General features: G+C 42.4%; 1 protein-coding gene across 1 annotated transcript in view; it reads right to left on the bottom strand.

Moving 5' to 3' along the window:
• The window catches only part of dpy (fibrillin-like protein dumpy), a 442,341-nt gene that overhangs the window by 228,694 nt on the left and 192,273 nt on the right, over window positions 1-21,374 (bottom strand). Inside the window, 8 exon segments of the mRNA XM_080267992.1 lie at window positions 5,124-5,315; window positions 10,428-10,528; window positions 10,867-11,538; window positions 11,694-13,712; window positions 14,265-15,209; window positions 18,642-19,814; window positions 20,017-20,523; window positions 20,880-21,110. Of these exon segments, the coding sequence (XP_080124118.1) occupies window positions 5,124-5,315; window positions 10,428-10,528; window positions 10,867-11,538; window positions 11,694-13,712; window positions 14,265-15,209; window positions 18,642-19,814; window positions 20,017-20,523; window positions 20,880-21,110 (5,840 nt within the window).

The raw sequence follows: 21,374 nt of genomic DNA, 5'->3' as shown, positions 1-21,374 counted from the left end.
TTGTCTCTCAAAATTTTGTTTTTTCTTCTTCATCATATGTACCAGTGAGTACTATAGATTTGCTGATATTTGCTGAATCTTTGACCAATTTTGGGTTGTTTTTTATTATTTCTTTCACTTCCTTTTTAATACTTTTTTCTTCGACTCTTGTTTCTAAGTCTTTCCTTACTTTCACCATTTTTGTAATTCACCGGGTCGGTCAGGTTCACTCGATGGTTGTGATCGTCAGCTTTTACCCTCCTGAAAGGGAGCTGAGAGCTCATATAGTCCGATCCAAGGGCAAGGCTGTGACCTTCACACACGCACACACCCGTCCCCTTGCTCAAGGGGGACAGTAACCACCCACTTTGTCAGTGAAACTTTTCGCAACCTGAGCGAGGCGCGAACTCCCGTCCACCAGTTGGCAAGCAAGAACGTTACCACTGCACCAGTGAGCGGTGTGTGTGTGTGTGTGTGTGTGTGTGTGTGTGTTTACCTATTTGTAGTATACAGGAATTGAGCAATGCTCGTGTTGTCCTGTCTCCACATCCACATTTATCTAGTCAACTTTTACACACATGAATGTTTTTCTCCTGCACCACCTCTTCGTCTAAGCTGTTCCAAATATCTATGTATTTACCTAATACTGTATACTTAACTGTGATATACACGAAATGTGCTATGCTCATGGGTTTCCGTCGCTGTTTCTCAGTAGGTCAAATTTAGCTTTAAACTCATTTAAGTTTTTAGACTGGATGATCTCTTTGTCCAGGCTATTCCATAAGTCTATACTTCCATAAGGAAAGCTATATTTCTTGATATCCTTCAAGCAGCTTGACTTCTTCAATTTCATTCCGTGTCCTCTTGTTGCTCTCTTATCCCATACAAACAGATCTTCTCGGTCAATTTTATCTACTCCTATCATGGTCCTGAAGACTGCAATCATGTCTCCCCTATTTCTCCTTTCCTCTAAGGAAGGCAAATCCAGCCTTTCCAGCCTCTCTCTGTATGACAAATCTGCCAAATCTTTCTCTTCTCTCATTTTTGTGTGTGTATGTGTGTGTATTTACCTATTTGTATTTACCTATTTGTAGTATACAGGAACTAAGCAATGCTCATGTTGTCCTGTCTCCATATCCACATTTATCTAGTCTACTATTACACAAATGAATGTTTTTCGCCTGCACCACCTCTTTGTCTAAGTCGTTCCAAATACTTATGTATTTACCTAATATTCCTAACTGAGATATACAGGAAATGAGTTATGCTCGTGGGATCCCGTCTCTGTTTCTCATTAAGTCAAATTTAACTTTTAATTCGATCTTCTTGGTCAATTTTATCTACTCCTGTCATGGTCCTGAACACTGCAATCATGTCTCCCCTCTTTCTCCTTTCCTCTAAGGAAGGCAAATCCTGTTTTTCCAGCCTCTCTCCATATGACAGATCTGCCAGACTGGGGACCATCTTGGTTGCTGTTCTTTGTATTCTCTCAATCTTGTTTATATCTTTCTGTGTTGGGACCACACTACAGCTGCCTATTCTAACCTGGGGGGAATCATGGCCACTATCAATTTTTTCATCATCTCCTCATCCATATAATGCAATGCTACTCTTATGTTAGTCAAGAGTTTATACGTCTCTCTAACTATCTTGTTAATATGTTTTTCTGGTGACAAACTATCCTGGACAAGCACTGTCAAATCTTTCTCTTCTCTCGCTTTTGTTATTTGTTCATTACCCATCAAATAATTCAGTGATGGCCTCTTGGTACTTTTACCCATTTCCAATATTTTACATTTTTTGCGTTAAATTTCATTTCCCACATCCAGCTCCAATCATGTATCATACCCAGATCCTCCTGCAGCATTTTACAATCCTCCTCAACCTCTACCTTCCTCAAGATCTTTACATCATCAGCAAACAGACTTGCAAAACTGTTCACTCTGTCTACCATATCATTTACGTAAATCAGGAACATTACTGGCTTCAACACCGAGCCTTGAGGGACTCCACCTGTTACTTCCCTCCATCCAGACATCCTATCCTTTATTACTGTCCTCATTTGTCTGTCTCTCAAAAAGTCTCTCATCCATTCCAGGAGTTTCCCCTTCAGTCCTCCTATATACTCTATTTTCCACATTAGTCTCTTATGGGGTACCTTGTCGAAGGCCTTCTCGAAGTCTAAATACACACAATCCACCCAACCATCTCTCTCCTGTACCACGTCAATCGCTCTTGAGTAAAAGCTCAACAAGTTGGAAACACATGACCTTCCACTTCTGAACCCAAACTGACATTCAGCCAAAATATTCATCTCTTCTAGATATTTTATCAATCTGTCTTTCAGGATTCTTTCAAACAATTTTGCAACCATGCTGGTTAGAGACACTGGTCTGTAATTCAGGGCTTCTTCCCTGTTTCCTCCCCTAAAAATTGGTATCACATTTGCCCTCTTCCATTCTTGAGGCACTTTCCCCTCTTCCAGAGAACACACAATTAAACTGTGAATTTTATCCACCAGTTGTTCTCTACATTCCTTCAGTACCCAATTAGAAGTTCCATCAGGTCCTGGGGCTTTCCTTACATCTTGAGTTTCCAGTCATTTATACACTTCCTGTATCTCAACTTATATACACTTTTATATCGTTTATCACCGGTACATTTCTAATCACTCCCTCCCCTTCCACAAACTCCTTTTCATTAGTGAAAACCGATTGGAAACATTTGTTCATTATTTCAGCTTGCACTGCCGCATCTATATAGACCTCTCCTTCTACTTTCAGTTTGGTGATTCCTTCCTTTTGTTTCAGTGTGTGTGTGTGTGTGTGTGTGTGTGTGTGTGTATTTACCTATTTGTATTTACCTATTTGTAGTATACAGGAATTGAGCAATGCTCGTGTTGTCCTGTCTCCATATCCACATTTATCAAGTCTACCTTTACACACATGAATGTTTTTCTCATGCACCACCTCTTTGTCTAAGTCGTTCCAAATATTTAAGAATATACCTAATTGTGATATACACGGAATGTACTATGCTCGTGGGTTTCCGTCGCTGTTTCTCAATAAGTCGAATTTAACTTTAAACTCGTTTATGTTTTTAGACTGGACGATCTCTTTGTCCAGGCTATTCCATAAGTCTATACTTCTGTAAGGAAAGCTATATTTCTTGATATCCTTCAAACAGCTTGACTTTTTCAATTTCATTCCATGTCCTCTTGTTGCTCTCTTATCCCATACAAACAGATCTTCTTTGTCAATTTTATCTACTCCCACCATGGTCCTGAACACCGCAATCATGTCTCCCTCTTTCTCCCTTTCCTCTAACGAAGGCAAATCCAGTTTTTCCAGCCTCTCTCTGTATGGACAGGTCTGTCAGACTGGGGACCATCTTGGTTGCTGTTCTTTGTATTCTCTCAATCTTGTTTATATCTTTCTTTTTGTGTGGGGACCACACTACCGCTGCATATTCTAACCTGGGGCGGATCATGGCCACTATCAATTTTTTCATCATTTCCTCATCCATATAATGAAATGCTACTCTTATGTTAGTCAAGAGCTTATAAGTCTCTCCAACTATCTTGTTAATGTGCTTTTCTGGTGACAAACTATCTTGGACCAGCACTCCCAAATCTTTCTCTTCTCTCCTTTTTGTGATTAATTCATTACCCAAAAAATAATTCAGTGATGGTCTCCTGGTACTTTTACCCATTTCCAATATTTTACATTTCTTTACATTAAATTTCATTTCCCACGTCCGGCTCCAATTGTGTATCCTATCCAAATCCTCCTGCAGTATTTTACAATCCTCCTCAACCTCTATCTTCCTCAAGATCTTTACATCATCAGCAAACAGACTCGCATAACTGTTCACTCCATCTACCATATCATTTACATAAATCAGGAACATTACTGGCGCCAACACTGAGCCTTGAGGGACTCCACTTGTTACTTCCCTCCATCCAGACATCTTTTCCTTTATTACTGTCCTCATTTGTCTGTCTCTCAAAAAGTCTCTCATCCATTCCAGAAGTTTCCCCTTTAGTCCTCCTATATATTCTAGTTTCCACATTAGTCTCTTATGAGGTACCTTGTCAAAGGCCTTCTCTAAGTCTAAGTACACACAATCTACCCAACCATCTCTCTCCTGTACCACGTCAATCGCTCTTGAGTAAAAGCTCAACAAGTTGGAAACACATGACCTTCCACTTCTGAATCCAAATTGACATTCAGCCAAAATATTCATCTCCCTCCCCTTCCACAAGCTCCTTTTCTTTAGTGAAAACTGACTGGAAACGTTTGTTCATTATTTCTGCTTGCATTGCCGCATCATTAAAGACCTCTCCATCTACTTTCAGCTTGGTGATTCCTTCCTTTTGTTTCAGTTTGCCATTAACAAATCTATAAAACAGTTTGGGTTCATCCTTGCATTTGTCAATTATACCTTTTTCAAAATTCCTTTCTTCTTCCCTACGTATTCTTGTGTATTCGTTTCTTGTTCTTTTATATTCTTCCTTTGTTCTGTCGTTACCTCTCTTTCTCCAATTGTTCCACGCCTTATCTCTCTCTTTTTTGGCTATCATACACCTTCTATTAAACCACTCCTTTTTCCTGTTTTCTTTCCCTCTTACTCTTGGTACAAATTTTTCCACTCCCAAATTGTGTGTGTGTGTGTGTGTGTGTGTGTGTGTGTGTGTGTGTGTGTGTGTGTGTGTGTGTGTGTGTGTGTGTGTGTGTGTGTGTGTGTGTGTGTGTGTGTGTGTGTGTGTGTGTGTGTGTGTGTGTGTGTGTGTGTGTGTGTGTGTATGTGTGTGTGTGTGTGTGTGTGTGTGTGTGTGTGTGTGTGTGTGTGTGTGTGTGTGTGTGTGTGTGTGTGTGTGTGTGTGTGTGTGTGTGTGTGTGTGTGTGTGTGTGTGTGTGTGTGTGTGTGTGTGTGTGTGTGTGTGTGTGTGTGTGTGTGTGTGTGTGTGTGTGTGTGTGTGTCCATACTATACCCACATACTACACCAACAATATCAATATGACTTATGCAAAAACAGACTGGGAAAGGCACAGCATTCAAAAGCCTCCTTGGCAAATGAAAATATGATCAAGATAATTACTGAACTTTAATGGAAGAATAAAATGATTGAGAGAGTGACTGACCTGTGGGCACTGGCAGACTGGCTCATGGTTGACTGGGGTACACTGGGCATTGCGACCACACAACACCAAGCCATTACACACTTCCTTACACTCCGCCTGGCCTAAAGTGTTGGTGCGGCACTGTTGGCTTGCATCACAGTCAGTGTTCTGTCGACATTTGACTTCAGGGACGCACAGCCTATTCTGGCATACCTATACATAGTATAATGAAAAACAGTCAGTCAGAATACCTGAAGAAAGCACAGGCTTTTCTGGCATATCTATAAGTAACACAATGAAACACAAACAGTTAATGCACCACATGACCACATGGAAGTATTACATACTTCTAGTGCAACATGCAATTAACTCTGATAATAAGATACAGCTACTGGTATCCTGTATACATATTTTATTCAATGTTGACAAATACAAAATCAAACACAAGGCTCAACTACCACACAGTGATGTTAGTAGTGCCCAGCATACCAAAACAATGCTCTGAAACAACCTTCATTTTACAAAGTATCAGCATAATAACAACAGCCCGTCCTACATTATCCCTTGTAAGGTGAAAGGTCTCAGGTTAGGATATGACAGATGTGAACATTTACGAGTAATGGTTGGTGCCCAGTTTAATAAACATGATATATGTTAAATACAAGACAAATTTAACAAAACAGATCTCTGTTTCACCAGTATGAAACCAACAAGCAGTTTATTAAGCACTGCATTCACAAGCTTAGGAATCTCTTGCAAGTCACACAACTGGTGAACCACACCATTAGTGTGAAGTAGTCACTGCATAATGAGTTCTATCCAGTCAAGAACAGGCTGTAAAGATATGTAGGTAGTACTGTATGCATGTGTACTAATTTTCTTATATGATATCAAATCCTTAGTTCCAAAGGCGTTATGGAAAATGGACAATCTTGTAAGGTGAAATGACAATCTGGCTTGGATTTGCTCTTGGACTTGGATGTACCTGCCTGCAACTGTTCATCTACACTTCTAGGCTAGGCACTAAAACAATAACCCATATCATTTTAAGATTTATTTAATGATCATGTACACTCACGATCATTAATTTCTGCTCAGGGGTGCCCCTTTTCTACCCTCATATACCCAGGGAAGACAGGAGGGGGGGACAGAATGAGCTCCACCCGCCTCTACCCCAGGTCCCAACCCTCCTCCATACCCTTACCCAACCCAACCCCCACTTGTCATTGTTAACTGGCAGTTACATCTCAAGCTAACCTCATACTTTACACTCATAGTCACATTACTAATACACAAAAATAAAACACTAGGATATGTAAAAAGTATATACAATAATATAACAATTAACCCACTGTAACAAGAAATTAATGCATTATAACGCTGACAGTAAAACAAAAACATTTGCAACTGCCATCCCAGGCCTCATGTGTGTGTGTGTGTGTGTGTGTGTGTGTGTGTGTGTGTTCTTACCTAATTGTATCTTTACAGGAATGAGTCAAGCTCGTACTGTCCTGTGTCTTAAACCATATTTATCGTACATATCCTTAAATTTGTGTGTGTGTGTGTGTGTGTGTGTGTGTGTGTGTGTGTGTGTGTGTGTGTGTGTGTGTGTGTGTGTGTGTGTGTGTGTGTGTGTGTGTGTGTGTGTGTGTGTGTGTGTGTGTGTGTGTGTGTGTGTGTGTGTGTGTGTGTGTGTGTGTGTGTGTGTGTGTGTGTGTGTGTGTGTGTGTGTGTGTGTGTGTGTGTGTGTGTGTGTGTGTGTGTGTGTGTGTGTGTGTGTGTGTGTGTGTGTGTGTGTGTGTGTGTGTGTGTGTGTGTGTGTGTGTGTGTGTGTGTGTGTGTGTGTGTGTGTGTGTGTGTGTGTGTGTGTGTGTGTGTGTGTGTGTGTGTGTGTGTGTGTGTGTGTGTGTGTGTGTGTGTGTGTGTCTGTACCCAACACATGAGGCCTGAGGAGGCCACTGTTAACATTTTTGTTTTACTATCAACATCATAATACATAATCCTAGTGTTCTATGTTTTAGTGGTGTGACCAAAAGTGTTAAGCATGAAATCAGTTTGAGATGTAACTGCCAGTTAAGAATAACAGGTGGGAGGGGGGGTTGGTTATGGGTATGTGGGAGGGTTGGGAGTTGGGGTAGAGGAGGGTGGAGCTTGTTTCATCCCCTCCTCACCTCTTCCCTGGGTATACAGAGGTAGGAAGGGGGCATCCCTGAAGAGAAATTAGTAATCATGAGTGCATATATTTCTCATTTTTTCAGAGGCCCCTCCCAATAGTCCGAAAAAATCAACAGTACGAAAGACCCTCAGTCCCCCGCCATTCGGATTACAGGACTTTTACTGTATTATGTACTGTACTACTGTACTATATGTACTGTACCAATAATATACTGCATATAATGTCTGATTTTAATCTTTTACTCATGGGTAATATTGCTGGAAAGCTTTAAGGACAGTACAGTAGGCTCAGGTGGACAGTGACATTATCCAGCTTGACGCTGAATAGATAATCAATTGGGGGTACCTATGCAATATCTGGCATTCTGCAATATCCAGCATAGGGGTTGGCTGAATTACACTGAATAACTGAGAGACAAGAGTTTACTGTATAATTATTCCCCCGTATACAGGAAAAGGGGGGAAAAAGAAGTATGTGGTAATCACAGGGGCATTTGTCTTCCTGGTGTAATTGGAGAAGTATATGGTTGGATACTTACTGACAGTTAGGGAAATAACAGGAATTAGTTGGAGGAGAACAGGGAGGTTTAAGGAAGGGAAGTGGCTGTATAGATCAGATATTTATCCTAAGGCCTTTAATGAAAAAGCTTCTAGAGAAGGGAAAGAAGTCGTATGCAGCCTTCATGGATTTGGAGAAAGCACATGACAGAGTGCATAGACAAGGGAATGTGGAAAATATTATGAATATATGGAGTAAATGGGAAGCTGCTGAATGCCGTGAAGAGTATGTATAAGAGCACTAAGACTGCAGTGCTAGTGGATGGTGAACTGCCTGAAAGTTTATATCTGATGGTCGAACTGAAAAAAAGATGTATCACCTCTCCTTGGTTGTTCAACCTGTATATGGATTGAGGTATAAAAGAGATACAAGGCAGGGCAGTGGATGGTGGATGGCCCTGATGAGAGAGGGAAGGGTTTGGAAACTTCTTGTTCTGTTGTTTGCATTTGATACTGTTTTGCTAAATGAAGACGGAGGGGGACCTGCAAGGCTTGGTGAATGAGTTTGAGAGTGTGTGTAATAAATGGAATCTAAAGGTGAATGCATGCACTGAAAAGTAAAGTTGTGGTCTTTGTGAGAAATGAGGTTACTGAATGCACAGTAAGGATGGTGGTAAAGAAATGGAAAATGTGACTGCACTGAAGTACTTGGGAGGTGTGATGAGTAAGAATGGAAGTTCAGAGGGTGAAGTGCTTGAAAGGGTTCAGTGGGGAAGAAAGTTGTTGGTTCTTTTAAAGCAGTGATAACCAACAGGGAAGTGAGCATGGAAATAAAAAAGTTGCTGCATAATAGTTTTGTGATACCAACTCTAATGAATGGAAGCAAAGCTTGGACCTTGTTGGAAGGACAAATGTCAACAGTGAAAGCAATGGATATGAGATATTTGAGAGGAGAATGTGGAGTTACATGGAGAGACTGACTGATAAATGAGGAAGTGAAGGAGGATTATGACGTGGAAGCGGATGTGACAGAAAGCGTTAGAAGAAATAAACCGGGCTGGTTTGGCCATGTGAAGAGGATGAAGAGCAAGAAACTAAAAAGGAAAGTGTATGCAACTGAGGAGGAGGGAGGGAAAGAGAAGGAAGACTGAGGATGAGACGGTGAGATGGAGTGGAGGGGTATATAAGGGAGGAGGGTGTGAGCTATGGGGAGGGCAGCAAAATGGCAGGGGTTAGGGCAACATGGAAGTGATATGTTGTGGCCACCCCTTACGGGATTAAGGCATCTGACTACACACAGATAGATTGTCATCACTATCATTATTATTATCATCCCCTTGGGGTCGGGCATTGTTTATAAAATCGACCATCAACAGCAGGAAAAAAAAAAAAAAAAAAAAAAAAAAAATTATTAAACCCATGATAAAAATCTTTATACCAAGCATAGTACAACTCCTTATCTTTAAAATGAGTGGTGTTCCAATGTCCTACAATTATTTATTGTACAGCAATGGCTGAGAACGTAAGAGTGTCAAAACATTCTGGAACAGGGACTGACATCCCCATGACACACGTTTTGGAATGAGGGCCTACATCCTAATGGCACATGTTCCAGAACAGGGACCGACCTTTCGGAGTTATTATTATTATAATCATGATTATGATTATTATTATTATTTAGTAGTAGTAGTAGTAGTAGTAGTAGCAGTTGCAGTTGCAGTAGTAGTAGTAGTAGTAGTAGTAGTAGTAGTAGTAGTAGTAGTAGCAGTTGCAGTAGTAGTAGTAGTAGTAGTAGTAGTAGTAGCATTAGTATTCCACGATGGGACTCTCACACTGTTGAACATCCCAAAGTTCTTTTTTTCCCAGCAACTTCTAGTAACTAATGGGAAATATTTATCTGGTTTTGGCACTTCAGTTAGCTTCCAGTCAACCTAATACACCAGCTGTATCATAGCCAACCTCAATTTCGGGATGAAAGTATTCATTCATTCATCATCTAATCCAGTGTTGCCCCATGTGGAGCATAGGAGCCTGGAGTTGGGCAGGTTGGTCCTGACACTTAAGATGAAAGTGACCAGCCTCACTCATCCCTGAGTGGCATTACATGAGCAATAAACCCCAATCACCCCTTGGATATAAACTTGCCCAGGCTAAATTCGACTGGAGTGCCTTAATTACCCACTAAACCACCAGGTGCCATAATTTGGTTATACGGTTACCAACCATCGTAGTAAATGGTTTCCTGGTGTACAGGAAACCATTTGGCTTGTCACTCAGTGTAGTCACCCTCAGACAGAGGGAAGAGGAAAGAGTGAAGGAAAGAAAGATAGAAAAGGAAGAAAAGAGAGAAGGACGGAAGGATGAGAGGAAAGGACAGGCAACCGAGAGCAGCACTACATTAAGTGAGCAGATCGTGAGCACCCCCACCTACCACTTTGTCATTTTTATATATGTATGTTTGTACTGTACCTTACACTATATTTTTATTTTTATCATTCAAATTTCCCCAATTTAGTCCATTAAATAATTATATACTGATCTGAGGCTTTATTTTACATATCGATGTTTACATATGCCTCTATGTTTTACAAAAGAACTATCTCAATTAAGTAAAACCATTACAGAAAAGGAATGTGTAAGGTAAGAGCTCACCTGACCATCAGGACAGTCAGTAGTGGTCCTGCAGGTTGGCACACATTTTCCATCAATACACACCTGGCCTGTCAGACATCCACGGTTGCTGGTACACAATGCTACATGAAAAAAAAATCATCGTAAGAACCAATGTCTATTATTATTAAGTTAATGCTTATTATCAGCATGCATACACAAAAATATGTTACTCTACTATACATACAATGGCTCGTATTGTCAGAGAATGGACTATTTTCCAAGTTTTGTCTGAAGGTTAATCAAAGCCAATACACCATAACTGAAGGCCTATCTGGATTAATGTATGTCATGAATGGCTCAACTTCTTCACAATGTATTCACCAAACTTTGGGAGGGTATTTAATTCCTTGACTGTACATTTTCAATATAAATACGCTGTACATGAATTATATAGAGAATACCATGCTTTAAAACTTACGGACACACACTCCTCCATTACACTGTTCACCGGCAGGACAATCAGTCTCAACAGCACAGTAGGTTATGGAGGTACATCCAAGGTTCGGGTCACCTGTGAAACCTGGCAGACAATAGCACTGGTGGAGATGAGCTTGTGGGGTGCAGCCGGCATTCTTTCCACACACACCAGGGATACCACATGGATCAACACACTTATTGCCAACACAGGCTTTATCAGCTGCACAATCACCATGCCTTATGCAGTCCACACTGACACAGCCCTTGTGAGGATCACCAGTGGTCAGAGGTGGACAGGAACAGGTGGCAATGTGGTTGATAACACGACACTGGGCGAAGGCTCCACATGCATCTGGCTTCTCACATGGGTCATAGCACCTGTTGTTAGCACAAGCAGCATTGTCCGGGCAGGATGAGTCATCTACACAGTCACCAGGGGAGCGACAACCAGTAACAACAGGGTCACCAACCTGTCCTTCAGGACACAGACATGAATAACTACCAAGCTCATTACGACATAGGGCAGACCTGTGACAAGGATTGTCACGGCACTCGTCCATGTCAATACATGCTCCAGCTGGGTCTCTTTCGAATCCACGCTCACAGTAACACACAGCTGCATGATCAACTGTCTGACATCGACCAAATCCACAGTTTGTGCTGTCACATGGATCTGTAAGTTGAACAAAATATTACCCAATGCATACACCAATTATTTTTATAAAAGCAGATTATTAAGAAAGTAATGAATAACATTTATTTCTTGCTAATATGTATCTAAAGTTAAATGTAAAGAAAACTATTGACATAGTAAAATACTGCACTTACTTAAACACTTGTAGCTAAGCTGGTCACAATACTTGTTACTGGAGCAGTCTTCACTGACTATGCACTCTCCTTGAACGCAGCCAACACTCAAGTCATTAGGGTCTCCATAATGGCCAGGCTGACATTCACATATGGGCTTGCGGTCTGCCACTCTGCAGCGTGCGTTGTGACCACAAACTGCAGAAGCACACAGATCAACACATTTCAAGACTCCCTGATCATCTGGTTCACAAGCCTGATGAGCCTCACATGAATCATCATCAACACAGTCATCGGGGGTGACACATCCAGCAGCTGAAGGAGGAGCATGAGGATCTCCTACCATGAATAACGGACATGTACATTTATAAGAGCCAGGGAGATTGACACAGGAAGCTGTTGAATGGCATGGATTTTTCTGGCACTCATCAATGTCAACACAGCCACTAGGGCCTGGTAAAAACCCTTTAGCACACATGCACTTCCTTGACAGACAGATTTCATTGGTGCGACAGTCACCACTACTTCGGCAGCCTGAGACACAGGACCCATCAATACAAACTTCTCCTTGCAGGCAATTGCTGTCACTAAAGCAAATTTTCTGACACAATCCTCCACTACAACTCTCTCCTTGAGCACAATGCAAATTTTCCTGGCACTGAGGATGGCACTTTCCAAAATCACAAATAGTGTTGGGACCACACTCTAAATCTGACACACATGATGGAGGCACACGGATACATCCCTGCTCAGGTGTAGGGGTTGGGTTGAAGCCGTGGGGACACTGACACTGAGCTCGCTGATTCTGGACACGACACTGGGCATTGGGACCGCAAACATTTTCTTTGGAGCAAGGGTCAATGCACTTGTTGTTGACACATCCAAATGTTGGTGGACAATTGCTGTCACTGCGACAACCAAGCAGGCACACACCATTAATACAGGCATGGTCTGAAGAACACTGAGATGAAGACACACAGGGAATCATACACTTGTTGTTGATGCACCGCTCACCCTGTGCACATTCAGTATTTGTTCGGCACACTACTTTACACTGTCCATCTAAACACACACCACCTTGGCACTGAGCATCATTACTGCATGGTGAGGACACACGGATACAGCTCTTGTCTGGGGTTGGGTCTGGCTGAAAACCAGGAGGACAACTGCAAATTGGTTGCCTATTTACAATATTGCAGAGAGCATTGGACCCACATGCTTGGTCACAAGGGGATGTACAGCGACCATTGATGCAAACACTGTCAAGAGGGCAGTCAGAATTCCCACTGGGACACATTCCCTCAGGGTAGCATCCAGTTGTATAAGGGTCACCAACCATGCCTGCTGGACAGAGACACTGGTGCGTGCCACTGGATGGTGAACACTGAGCAGATGAGTGGCAAGGGTTAGGATCACAAATATCCACAGCTTTACACTGAATCTCAGCAGATGGGGTTGGCTGAAAACCAGGTGGGCACTTGCAGTTGTAGCGATGATTCTCAGCAATACATATGGCATTGTCTCCACAAGCATCATAGCAAACATCAAAACATGTATAATCTAGTCTGTTACAGGCTTTGTCAGTAGGACAATCAGAGTTGATGATACAGCTAACTGAGGTGCATCCATTTATAGGATCATTGGGGTCACCTGCAAAGAGGCCTGGGGGACACTGACACTGTGCAGCATGGTTGTTGGCAACACAGATGGCGCCTGGACCACAGCGAGTGGTGTCACATACAGGGATGCACTTACGTACACTGCCCTGTGCATTACATTTGTGGGTCTCAGGGCACTGGGCATCAGTATGGCATTCATCTCTTGGGAGAGGTCGGCAACCACCACGGTCATTGGCATTTCCAGTGTAGCCTGGGTCACACTGGCACTGGCCACGGTGACTGATGGCGTAACAAGTGGAGTGCAGTGGGCAGTTGAATTCAGGGCAGACATCAACACACTTGGGAACACCAAGATCATCTGAACGGCAAGCTTCAGATGCACCACAATCTTGGTCATTGTAGCAGTCAGGAACAGCAGGTTCTGTAGCAAAAAAATTCATAAAATACAGTAATCCCACCATTTAATGCTGCACAGGTGTTCCTAAAATCCATCATGTTAAATAAAAAATTGCAATACAAAAAGGTTATGTCCCTCAAACAAAGTATATTTACCAAAATATTTAGAAATAATAAAAAAGCTACTACAGGTAATTAGTTTTAGCTAAATTGTATTTGATGTTATGATCAAGTGTATACAAATTTAGTTGCATTAAATGTTAAAGTCTGTAAAAAATTTAAGGAAACAAAACAATGTACTGATATACCCTGAGGTAAATGATAGTATGGTTTTTCAATCCTGATCCTCCACTGCACACCCTGACTGCTCAGTAATTAACAAAAGCATTTTGTGATAAGTGTTTCCATGCTGATAACCAGCTGTATAAAAAAAACAAAAAAAAAAAAAAAAAAAAAACATTCTCTTAGAGGCTCTAACTGAATGATGAATGTAGTAGCTCTGCATCATGACAAGCACAATATTACAACACATCTCGGGAATATCTAAATACAATATGAAAGGAAATAATATACTTACTCTCACAGCGGTTAGTGACTGGATTGCGTAGGTAGCCGTCTTCACAGCGACACAAGGGGCGGACACCCTGCACATAGCACTCCTCATTTTGCCCACAAGTATGAGACAGGCATGGGTCATGGCAGGCCCGGTGGCCTTGGATATCCACTCGGCACACTTTATAATCATCACAGTCATCATCATTGTCGCAATCATCCTCACGATCAGCAGCCTGACAGCCACTGCTGGGGTCGTTGGGATTACCCAAGTAGCCATTCTTGCACAAACAGGAGGAACGGTGAGCCTGGGCTACACAGTATGCATTGGGACCACACTCCAATCTCTTACAAGCATCTACACAAGTGCGTCGCCTGCTACTGGGAAAGCAGATCTCATTATCATCACAATCCAAGTCATTGCGGCAGCCTGATATCTGACAGCCTTCACCCACATCATCAGCATCACCTTCAAAGCCTGGTGCACATTCACAGGATCCTTCATCACATACAGCATTAGGCCCACACACTACCCCATCACAGGGAGAAACAATACAGCTAGTCGGATCAACCTCGCAGGGGTCATCTTTAGGAGGTGGCATACACATTTGGAAGGGATTACCAACAAAATTAACTTGACAACGGCAGTCAAAGCTTCCAGGGGTATTAAGACAAATGGCATTCATGCCACAGGCACTACCTATACACTCATCCACATCAACACACTCAACATAAGGGTTGCCTTGGTAGCCAACTGGGCACACACAGTCTACACGGTTCACACCCTGACGACACTCTGCACCAGTTCCACACTTAGTGGTGGAACAATCTGCTCTTTTCTCTTCCTCTGATTCGCAAGATTCATAAGGGTTGCCACTGTAGCCAGTGTTGCAGATGCATCGATTTGGTTGGCCATATTCACAATGAGCACTGCTACCACAGCCTGGTGTACATAATGGTGGCTTCACAGCTGTAAATATAAATAAAAATAAGTCAGTGAAACCAAATGGTAAACTTAACTGAGAATAAAATTCACAGAATCATTATTGTTTGGAACACAAGGATTATAACTCCTACAATAAAACACTAACTTGAATTTTACTCTTGTTACCATCATATGATTTTACTCAGACTGAAGGGGTTAATACTGAATGACTTCAGTCAATACAAACGAACCATGTCTGGTATAAAACTAGCTATGAAAAGAACCAAGCTTAATGGTGAATTAGAGCACATCACGATGTCTCTCAGTTACTATATAAAAAACATACTAAATCATCATCATCATCATCCAATCCTGCATTGCTCTATGACAAGTGTAGGAGCCTGGGGCTAGGCAAGTTGGTCCTGACCTTTAAGGTGAGAGTGACCAGTCTCACTTATCCCTGAGCAGCATTACTTGAGCAGTAAACCCCAACCACCCCTCGGATATAAACCTGCACAGGCTCAATCCGACTGGAATGCCTTAATTACCCACTAAACCACCAGGAGCCATAATTTGGTTATATGGTTACCACTCAGCATACTAAATGTTTTCCTGGTGTACAGGATACCATCTGGCTTGTCACTCAGTGTAGAGTTACCCATCGACTGAATGACGGGGAAAGAAAGAAGGAAAGAAACACGGAAGAGGAAGGAAGGAAAGAAGGAAAGAAGAGAAAGGGGAGTCACCTGAGTGCAGCACTATATCAAGTGAGTGGATGTTGAGTGCCCCCACCTACCACAAAACATACTAAATACAATTTGATATTTATTAGGCAACATACTAATACAACTTGATATTTATTAAGAAACATACTAATACAACTTGATATTTATTAAGTAACTTACTTTTTACTAGAGATTTGACTTAGATTCTAAAAATATATTTCCAAATCAATTACAGTACATCTCCACAGTACGCGAGTTCCAAGTACGCGATCCCCCTTGCACACGAGGACCTATATTTTTTTTAATTTTAGTGTATTTTTTATTAGTACTGTACGTGAATTGAACTCCTTGTAAGCAAGACGGGCAATGAAGAGTGGCCCAAATCCGGGGTTACCCCGAATACGCGACACTGCCCCCCTAAGAAGTGATAACGAGTAAAGGTGAGCAGCCATATTCTTGTTGGTTCAGTTATGCCATATCCTTGTTGATTTACCAAGTAAAGCTATAATCTTATTGGTTTACTTTATCTTAGGTAATACTGTATATCTTAGATAGTTTCCCTGTATAGTACAATACTTAGGTCTGAAAAGCGTCTCAAAGGTTGCCCATGAAGGGGGAGTGCCGCCCAGATGTAATTTTTCCTTTTATGTATTCACAGTACGCGAATTCCCAGTACACAACGTCCTCTGCTGCCCATATAGGCGCGTACTGGGGGATGTACTGTATATTATAAAATTAAATGAGGATCCTCAATTAACTGCCTACCTGGGATCTAATCTGACAGTTACATCTGACACTTTTAAATAACATACCATAGTCTGGCAATGAATTTTAACAAGACTAGTGCCAACTTAGTTAAATACAGTACTGTAACATTCTTGCCTAAACAACGAATAATGAAAGAAAACCAGTGAGTGTTTGATAATAACATGACCAAGTCAAAACACTGACAAATATGAGTGACAAACCAAGTCAATGCTGAGCTCAAGGCTGTGCACATGGGGGGGGGTTAATCCCCCCATTTGGAAAGAAAGCCACCATTTAAAGTCTCAGATAGCATATATTCCCAGCTGGTGTACTTTGCTGTACTAAATATCTAGTTTAGAAAAGAGTTTAGGACTAAAAGGGTTAACTCCCTTAGCCTGAGGATGTCTTTGTTTAAGTACTGTACTTGCCACTTTTGGCTGCTTTTTTTTTTTTTTTTAAATAGAGGAGGGGTCCAGTGTAGCTTCTGTTAACCCCATGAACCTGAGATGTTTTGTATTCTACATGATAAATTTGGAGGTAACAAGAACAGATCAAGACATCATAGTTAACCCTGACATGCCAGGCATACTTTACCACGGTCATCACCTCACTATGGGCATTTTCTCGGAAACCGCTGAAAATTGCTTGTTTTCACACCTTAATATCTTGGAAAGTATAGCACTTAGGGAGATGAATTCCTCTTGCGAACGTAAGTATCCCCAGGTCTCTAAGTCATTGTATTAATGAGTAATGATGTGAGGAAGACAGGACATGTTCGTGAATCTGCCAGCGGCGCCGATTATGGCTTTGCTCTCAACATGATAATTTACTCCACTACTAGACACTGTTGCATCCAAGGCATACCTTACGGCACTATCACCGACCCCTTTTCTAGTATCCTTGGAAAGAAGCTTGGCAGGGGTGGATGATGCAATTGGCCACAGACGGTGCGGATGGAATCATGCAAAGAGGAACCTGAAGAAAGCATTGTACACCTGGCAAAAGCAAGGAACAGACTGACTCTCGCCTGTGTGGCATAGAGGGACTCCCTCCCTACCCTTTGGTGGTGAGATGAAATGGCAGCCGGTTCAAACGGTGGCAGGAAGACACTTGTGTGTACAGCCACTTCCCGGCAGCCCCATAGCAGACCGACTGTGATGTGTATGCACGTTACTCGGCGGATAGGGGTTAATGGTACCGTAAATGAAGTGCAGTAATTCCTTTTAGGACACATGCTTTTATGATCTGTTGTGCAATTAAATCCTTGGTAAATATTAATTCCTCAGTAAATTTAATAAAAATTGTACTGATATATTAATCTTCCACTGCTACTTGTAAAGCAATTTAGTGTGTTAGTTGTTGGGCAAAGCTGCAATACTCTGAAACACCTCCCACATTTATAATACGGTAGACATTCACCCTCTCTGAACTGCCCTAACTTCGAAGGTACTCTATCCACTGATATCCACATTGTTTTCACTTCCCAGGTTCTGCAGAGTTCAGTATGCATATTACCCTGAGTCTGTACCCCTTCAGTACTTTAGTCAGTTACAGTACCTCAATTTACAATATTGCATTACCTTGTTTAGTGGGTTATTAAGGCACTCCAATCAGACTGAGCCTGTGCAGGTGATCGGGGATATTGCTCACATGATGCCACTCAGGGATGAGTGGCATTATGTCACTCTCATCTCAAATGTCAGGACCAACTTGCCTAGCCCCAGGCTCCTATGTTCCTCATGGGGCAACACAGGATTAGATGATGAATGAATGAATGAATGTTTGGATGCTGCTACTCCTCATCCTGCCCTGAGATGGGAAAGGAGGTCTGGATGATGATGATGATGATCTGATGAATTATGTTATGGAAAAATGTTTTTTTTTTTTTTTTACTCCCCCTTCAAAAATCCTGCGAAAGGCCCTGATGGACTGAGCTTATTGCAAAATAGCATTTGAAGCTGAATGGACTTCTCATTCGTATACAGTAAGATGACAGAGGACTTACGTGGAACACAGAGGAGATCAGGGTCACCCAGGAAGAAGGGAAGACACACACATTTGTTTGAATTCTTGTCACACTTTGCTCCAACACCACAAACCACACCCTCACATCGTTCCTTGCACCGTCCGTTGACACACACCTGTGGGTCCTGGCAGGGGTTGGAGGCAGAGCACTGGTCTGGTGAGCAGGCTCCACCAGGGAAAGGATTGCCATTGAAGCCTGGTTCACACTTGCAGGTGGGACCATCACGCGTTACAATACAGTTGGAATTTCGACCACACAGGAAGCCCTCACACATGGACACACAGTCTCCTTTTGGCCCTTCTACATAACCCGGGTGGCAACGGCACCATGCAGCATGATCTTCAGCCTCACAGTAAGCATTAGCACCACACGGGAGAGCTGCACATGGGTTAACACACTTGCCACTTGGCAAACATGCTAGATCATCAGGACAGTCATTGTCATTTTTACATTCAACTACCTGTGTTCCAGTGCATGAGCCAATGAATGGATCTCCCACCATGCCAGGCAGACACTCACATTTGAATGTGCCAATTTCATTTATGCAAACTGCATTCTGACCACACGGGTTCTCACGGCACTCATCTATGTCTACACAACCAGCAGGACCTTGGTCCAAAAAGCCTGGCAGACACTTACACTGAGGAGGATCCGAGGGTGTGCACTTACTATTAATACCACAAGAGAAAGCCTCACAGGGACTCTTGCATTTGCCATTATCTTGATTGTCAACAAAATATGGTGGGGGACAAACACACTTGCCAGGCTGGACACAACGTTCATTATCATCACAATCTTTGTCACTAGTGCATTCAACAGACGGAGGGGAGCAGAATGAGGTGTAGGGATCTCCAGTGTAACCTGGGACACAGCGACACTCATACCCTCCCACCTGATTATAGCACTCAGCACCTGGTGCACAGGGTGGGCGGCCATCAGGACGGCGCACTGCACACTCATCCACATCCTGACAAGAACCATCAGCTAAGGTGGTGTACCCAGATGGGCATGCACAATAACTAAGACCACCCTGGATGGTGACACATTCAGCCCCTGGGGGACAAGTATTGCCAAGTGAACAGTTGGCCAGCACACAATTACCCTGTACAATGCGGTATGGTGGTAGGCATGTGCATTCCAGTGTGTTGCATTCTGGAAATAGAAAAAAAAAATTATCATAGCAAAGTATATCCCCTAGAGCTGTCTTAAAGACTGAAATCCAGAATCATTCATGATACAACGTTAAACTAATTTCTAATATTTATGCCAAGTGCATCTTAAATTAGATACTCAATCACAATTTTATACCAATTTCAAACATTAAAGACAACTGCATCTTAGATTATATACTCACTCTCACAGCTGCTGAATGGGTTGCCGACAAATCCTGGGGGACACTGGCAATCATAAGAACCAGGCAGGTTCCTACAGTTGGCATTCAATCCACAGGCAGGCTGAGTCTCAATGCACTCGTTGATGTCTCGGCAGCGTCCAGTGGCCTGATCACGTATGTATCCACGACGACACACACATACATTTTCACCAATGGCATCGTCTGTCACACACTGCTCCCCAGCTTGGCAAGGTTGGGTAGGGCCACAACCAGGTGACTTCTTCTCCACACAGCCTTCACGGGCTGGGTTTCCTTCAAAGCCAGTGGGGCACTCACACGTGAAAGTACCAGGTTCATTACGACACACTGCCTGGGCTCCACATGGGCTATTGGAACACTCATTGATATCAGTACAACCAAACACACTTATAGGGTTGCCATTATATCCTTGCTCACAGATGCACTTGGGCTGCCCATTGATCAGCTTGCAATTAGCATTGGGACCACAGCGAACATCTTCACATGGATCTATGAAAGAATAGGATAATCTGTCTGAGTATACTGTCTATAATGACAAATCAACAAAAACTATAATCATCAACATTCAACTTTTTTCCTCCATCTAAGGATAATATATAGTAATGTCCACAAGAGAAACTAAGAGAAAGCCCAAGAAAGGATAACCGTCAACAGTGTGGCAAGTACAACTGGCGTAACACTAATTCACTCACCATTCAAACTCCTGGAATCCTGACTTTATCTCACAGAAATACCCATGTGTATATTGGGGGGTTTAAAGATGCACTTCACATTACCTGCCAGATATAACTGAATATCAGAGAACAAGTCAACCACCAACCATATGCAAACTTGCTGATACTCACGTCTACAATCATCCCCAATATTAGGTTCAGGACACATGCACTGGTTGACAAGGCAAAGGGCATTGCCGGGGCAGTCATCATCTATGGAGCACTTCATGATATCGAGGCACTGTGTGAAGGGGTCAGGGTCTGCTACAGTGTTGGGGGGACAGGTACAGGTGTAGGAGCCCAAAGTGTTGGTGCACACTGCCCCCAGTCCACACACGCTTGGCTGCTGGCACTCATCAATATCTGTGTCAGAAAGAATAAAGTGATGGCTTTTGCTGTCCATATGCACATACCTTTAAGGGTATGATATTGATTTATTGAAGACAATCACTGCAGATTTGTGGGAATTTTAATACCACATTATACAATGCAGATGGTTTATCTTTCATCTGAAATCCACCCCCCCCCTTGCGCACACACACACACACACACACACACACACACACACACACACACACACACACACACACACACACACACACACACACACACACACACACACACACG

This window comes from Coenobita brevimanus, chromosome 26 (genome assembly GCF_032717465.1).
Source record: "Coenobita brevimanus isolate Jiangsu-jjx chromosome 26, ASM3271746v2, whole genome shotgun sequence".
Classification (NCBI taxonomy): Eukaryota; Metazoa; Arthropoda; class Malacostraca; order Decapoda; family Coenobitidae; genus Coenobita; species Coenobita brevimanus.
Note: the sequence above shows the minus strand (reverse complement) of the source record. Positions and strands in the feature narration are given on the sequence as shown.